This window comes from Echinops telfairi, unplaced genomic scaffold, assembly GCF_000313985.2.
Source record: "Echinops telfairi isolate 266 unplaced genomic scaffold, ASM31398v2 ScPeMD7_7417;HRSCAF=8455, whole genome shotgun sequence".
NCBI lineage: Eukaryota > Metazoa > Chordata > Mammalia > Afrosoricida > Tenrecidae > Echinops > Echinops telfairi.
In genome coordinates this window covers 4,878,109-4,883,920 of record NW_022111317.1, presented here as the reverse complement: position 1 = coordinate 4,883,920, position 5,812 = coordinate 4,878,109, and the positions used below count along the sequence as shown (strand labels likewise).

At 57.2% G+C, this 5,812-nt stretch overlaps 1 protein-coding gene across 1 annotated transcript; it reads left to right on the top strand.

The window, feature by feature from the left end:
- Nucleotides 1–81: 81 nt before the first annotated feature.
- Nucleotides 82–1,377, top strand: DRAP1 (DR1 associated protein 1; the record flags this gene model as incomplete). The annotated part of the gene is made up of 5 exons (XM_004713691.2): nt 82–185; nt 410–529; nt 636–729; nt 836–924; nt 1,185–1,377. Coding segments are annotated over 5 exons (516 nt in total), but the record flags the coding sequence as incomplete, so codon positions are not given.
- Between the last annotated feature and the right edge of the window lie 4,435 nt (nt 1,378–5,812).

Here is a 5,812-nt window from a genome sequence, read left to right as displayed (position 1 = left end):
TCTGTATCCTGCCGGGCGCGCTGCGGGGGGGCGCGGGGGGCCGGGGGGCGGTTCCGGCCGGCGGGGCGGCCTTCTCCTTGACACCCTGCAGCGCGGGCGCTGGAGCTCTTCCTGGAGTCGCTGCTGAAGAAGGCCTGCCAGGTGACCCAGTCCCGCAACGCCAAGACCATGACCACGTCCCACCTGTGAGTGGCGGCCGGCCACGGGGAGCTGGGAGGGGCAGGAGGGCCCGGAGATCCCAGGCTTTGGGAGGCAGACCACCGGGTCCCCAGGAGGGACTGGACCGTGGAGGGGAGGGCCTGGGGGTGCCGGGAGGACCAGGAACCTGCAGGAAGCGGGCAGGTCTGGTGCAGGCTCCCTGGCAGCCTCTCCCCCTGGGCCCGCGCCCCTGCCCCCTCCCTCTTTCCAGGAAGCAGTGCATTGAACTGGAGCAGCAGTTTGACTTTCTGAAGGACCTGGTAGCTTCCGTGCCGGACATGCAGGGGGATGGGGAAGACAACCACATGGACGGAGACAAGGGTGCCCGGAGGTGGGGGACCAAGTGCCCTGACCGGGGAGGCCACCGGGGCAGGGGATGGTTGAGGGTTAGCCCGGGAGAGGTGACCCCTGGGCAGATGGACTGTACCTTCTCAAAGGGGGCGGAAGCCAGGTGGCAGCAGCAGGAAGAATGGTGGCATGGGCACTAAAGGCAAGGACAAGAAGCTGTCGGGGACAGACTCAGAACAGGAGGTGAGGAGAAGGTGGCACCTAGGGGACCCCTCCCTCTTGCCCCAGCACTCCCAGAGGTCTGGAGTCCCCAGTGGACTTGTCACCGTGACCCCAGCTTCCCTCACAGGATGAGTCAGAGGACACAGACACCGAGGGGGAGGAGGAGACCCTGCAGCCCCCACCCCAGGCCAACCACCCCCCTGCCCCCTTTCAGAGGTAAGCAGCCCAGCACTCTCCCCAAGCCTGCCCTGTGCCTGGCTTGCCTGTTTGTTCTATGGGCTGTGTCTGGTTTTGGCATGGGAGGTGGGGACAGGGGACAGATGGCGCTTGGGCAGGGCTCTGTGACTGGCTTTGGGCCCTGCCCTGCTCTGGTGTGTGGCCAAAGTCAGTGGGTGCCTGCCTGCCTCTGTGGAGGGTGGGGTGGGGCTCCTGAGGTAGGGTGGCCCCATCATCCTCTGCGGCTTTCCACCCCACAGCCCCCCAACGCCCTTCATACCCTTCACCTCCTCCACGATGCCTCTGCCCCCGGCGCCCCCAGGCCCCTCAGCACCTGACGCGGAGGACGAAGAGGACTATGACTCCTAGCACCCCCTGCCCCCCAGGCTGTGCCCCCTTTTAGTTGCTTTTAGTTGCTCTGGGGGGTGGGGGGAGGGGGGAGTGAAGGTCAAACGGTTGGTTCTTAAATTTATTAAAAACGTGATTAAAATAGAATGGCGGTGTCGGTCCCAGTCTCTTGGGGGGTAGGGTGGGGTGTCTCTGTGACCACTTCCCCACCCTGCCGGCCGCCTCCCCCGCTGAGCCGCCCAGGACACGGGTACAGGGAGAGGCCAGCAGGCTGCTGCTACTGCTGGAAGCCAAGTGGACAGAGCAGCCTGGGCCCTGAGCCTACAGGGCGGCTTATGCTGGGGTGTCCCATCTCGGTGTGCTGGGGTGCCCCTGGGCACCCCCTGGGCACCCCCTACCCCCCTCGGAGCCACCTCATCTCTGGGTGACCACTCTGCCCACCCTGGGCAGCTGTGAGAGCTGATACAGGTGTGCTGAGGGGGTCTGTGCGGGAGGGCGTGTAGCCAGTCTGGGGCATCGGGAGAGCTTGGGGGCCAGCCTTCATGCTGGCCTTTGAGTCTGTTGTCCGTCCGTGGACAGGCCTGGAGCTAGGGTGGTGGCCCTTCAGATGGGGCGGATGAGACTGTTTAAGGAGGCTGGGGAGGCCGCGGGGCCTGGGAGGTGGGGGTTTGGGCAGCATTTTGCTTCTAATTCTGAAGAGGCATCTGCTGGGCGGGAGTCGAGGTCTGCCTGTAATGCCAGCAAACCAATGACTAGGAGGGGTCCAGGCAGGGAACCTGCAAGAAGCAGTGAGAGAGTGTCTGCCGGAGCCCACTGCCGGCAGAGCAACGGGGACTCGATTGAGGGGGTGAGGACTGAGAAAAGACAGACACAAAAAAGCTGGGGTCAGGAGGCCTGCAATTCAAGCCTGCAGCCCCGAGTTTATTTTCCAGCAAGCTTTTATACACTGTGAAGCGGGAATGTACTATTGCTCGAAATAGCGCCCCATCCTTGTTCTTGTTTGTCTGGCAAATATTTTTCCCAAGGCTAAGCACCCGATGTTTTCAATAACATTAAAGCACAAAAGTCAATCTGACCATGAGAGAGACAATCTGACCGTGAGAGAAACAATCTGACCGTGAGAGACAATCTGAACGTGAGAGAGACAATTTGACCACGAGAGAGACAATCTGAACATGAGAGAGCTGTGTCTGCACGTCCACATTTGAACAAACAGACCTCTGCTTTCAGAGCAGCTCCCAACAGGTGGCGGCCTGGAAGCGGGTGGAGATCTCCACGGAGAGAACCATCAAGGGCAGTCCCCTCCCCTGACGTTCCTTTCATCAATTTTGGTAGCGAGGGTGGGGGGTTCCCTTCCCAGCTGGGGCCACAGGTGGAAGAGCAGGGTTCGGCCTCTGGATACGTGTGGCTCTGATGAGTTTAGGGGACCTGTGTGTCTTAGAAAGCAACGCCGGCAGTAGAATGGGCTCTCTGTCGGGCTGCTAACCCCACAGTCAGCAGTTCAGACCCACCAGTTGCTCCGAGAGAGAGCAGTGAGGCTTCTACTGCGATCAGAGATTCACAGCAGGTTTTCCTCCCCCTTACATTGTTGCTGCCCGTGGAACTGCCTACATGACAGCTGGTTTAGTGGTGATGTAGGCTAAGGGTCGGCCTGCCAACCGAGGCTGGAGATTCAAACCTCCCAGCCACCAAGGCTGTCTGCTGAAAGGGCTCCGGTAAAGATTAGAGCAGTGTTTCCAAGAAAGTGACTGATGCCTCCCCGGTGGGCTGCTAAAGCAGACTCTGCCTACACTTGATCCCGGGTTGAGGGCTGGCCATACTTTGTCTGCTAAGGGCTGGTGGACCAGATCAGCTTGAGAACCTGTGATATTCAGTCTCCGAGGTCCGGTGTAGGATGGGAATCTACTCCGTGGCAGTATCTGTGTGTGTGTGTGTGTTGTCTGTCCGTCTGTGGGTTCCCTAAAGAAACAGGACGTGCCTATGCCTGGGTGATGGTGGTGGTGCTAAACCGATCCCATGAGACAGCGCAGAACAGACCCCTAGAGTTTTCTTGGCTATGGTCTTTAGAGAAGCAAATCATATTTTAGTTAGCAGGTAACTGTCTGCCCCCAGGTCTCTCTGTGTGTGTGTGCATATATACTCATGTATATGTACACATACATGATCTATACACCCATACATAGACACACGCCCAAACAGGCCTGTTGCCACTGAATCGATTCTGACCCGTGACGACCCAGTAGAGCAGTGTTGAACTGCCCCTGGGCTTCTTTCTCTAAGGCTGGAATCTACAGAAGCTTCATCTTTCTCCAGAGGAGCAGCTAGTGGGCTTCAGAGCACCTTAGCATCAAGTCTACCCACTGCCCTCCCAGGGCTTCCAAGACTCGGTTCACAGGCTCTCTGGGGCGCGGGGTGGTGGTGGTGGACCCAATTCAAATCCAGAATCTGTAGGTCAGACAGTAGGCTGGGGACTTGTGCAGGTGTGAGTCCCCAGCCGGGCAACAGGGCAGAGCAGAGATGGAGCACGCTGTGGGACACTCCTTTTCAGCTGCTTGCATTTCATTACATTCTGGAAGGTAACAACTTACGCCTGACCAAGCCAGGTGACGACTCACATGGCTACAGTCAACCATCACACCTGTGGCTGCCGAAAGGGGCTTTGTGGAGGCAGCATGGGGCATAAGGGCCTGGGGCCAGGTATGTGGATCTCTTGAGGGAAGTACCTGGGGCAACCACGACCTCTCCGGGAGCTCGCAGCTCCTGGCACACCAATGTGTTTGCAAGGCAGGAGCGGTCAGCTGTCACTGGCCAGGACAAGGAAGGTGGTGCCTTGTGGGTTGTCCTTTGGTTTTAGGGGAGCGGCACAAGAGCTGCTTCAGTGGGTCACAGGTGGTTGACGAGGTGGAGGTGGAGGGAGTGGGAGTGGGAGGTGATCCACTCAGAGGTGAGCGGAAGTGACATTTGGAGAGAAGCAAGATTCAGGTGAGGGTCTGAAGGGGCAGGCTTGGTTTGTCGAAGATGTTAGAGACCAGCTTGTGGAGGAGGCGGGGGCCTCGATGGCTTGAAGTGGACGCGGGCCAGTGGTAGACCCCAGCCCAACCCCGTGAGGGCAGAGAGTGGGTTTTGGTGAGAACTGAGTCTTCCTTTTTTAACCACTGGCATCTGACTTTGCTGTGAAGCAGACCAGGTCACGCCCCGCTTGAGGGGGGCAACGAGGGACAACTGGGTTCTTAGAGTAGTGAAGGCCGACCAGGCGCACCGACAGGGCATCTCTGGGTCCTCTGGGCCTCTCCTCTATTCCCCCTCTGGCAATAGCGCCCCTATTCTGTTGGGGAGACCACTCATTTCTACTCTACCAGCCTGTGGTTTGTGGAGCAGACACTACTACGTGGGGCTGAGGGTAGGAACTTGCCCCTAGCGACCAATCACAGCACCGCATGTGCTTCAGGAGTGGAGTCAAAGTCCACCTTTTTCTCACCTCAACTGTGTTTTATGTCCGTTTTCTCACTTGTGATAGGAGGTAGTGACTCCTCCTTTAAGGAGCTCTGGTGGCATCGTGATGACATGTTGGGCTGTGATCCCCAAGGTCGGCAGTTCCAAACCACCAGCCGCACCTGGGGAGAAAGGCGGCACTCTACTCTGTAAGTTGACACTGAGTCTCAGAAACTCCCCGGGGCAGGTCCACCCTGTCTTACAGAGTTGCTATGAGGTGGCACTGATTTTGGCCACGAGAACTACCTCCGTTCGGGATACAGGAAGCCTGGTGGCGTGGTCGTTACGCGGTGGGCTGTTCACCGCACGGTCAGCTGTTCCAAACCAACAGCTACTCTGCGGGAGAAAGATGAGGCGTTTTAAAAACTGCTGTAAAGATTTACCGTCTCTGGAAACCACAGGGCAAATCATGCCCCGCCCCTGTAGGGTCGCTATGAGTCAGAATCAACGAGTGAGTTTGATTTGGTTTTAGTTCTATGTATAGGTTATACAATATTACGTATAGCTACATTAGCTATTTTTTGAATGTGCCTTTTTTCTCTTCCTTTCCCTGCACCCAGATGAATACAAATCCACCCGCTCATAGTGATTTCCCTTCTCCCCCTAGTAACCAGTTTCTTTCTGCGTGGAAACCTTTTGTTGACTTTTGGTCCTGCCAATGCTCTTTAGCGATGGGCTTATTTCTTGCCTAATGGCTTCACCCATGTTGTGAGGTATCTCAGAGCCTGCTCTTGGACGTTGTGTGGAATTTCATTGTGCATGCCCCAGCGTTGATCCCCGCTGGCGGGATGGACAGACAGGCTGGTCCCTCATTTTGCTGCTGTGAAGAGCGTTGGGACGAACATGGGTGTGCGTGTACTTGTTCATGTCCTGGCTGTTACTTCTCCAGGGATTGCTGTATCACATAGTCTTTCTAGTTCCAACTCTTTATTAAAGAAGTGCCATCGTATTTTCCACAGGGGTGGCACCACTTTTCAGCCCCTCTCCCCACAACGTTGCCCGCATGTGTTGTTCTTCCATTTGTTTGAACGTTGCTCTTACTGCTTTG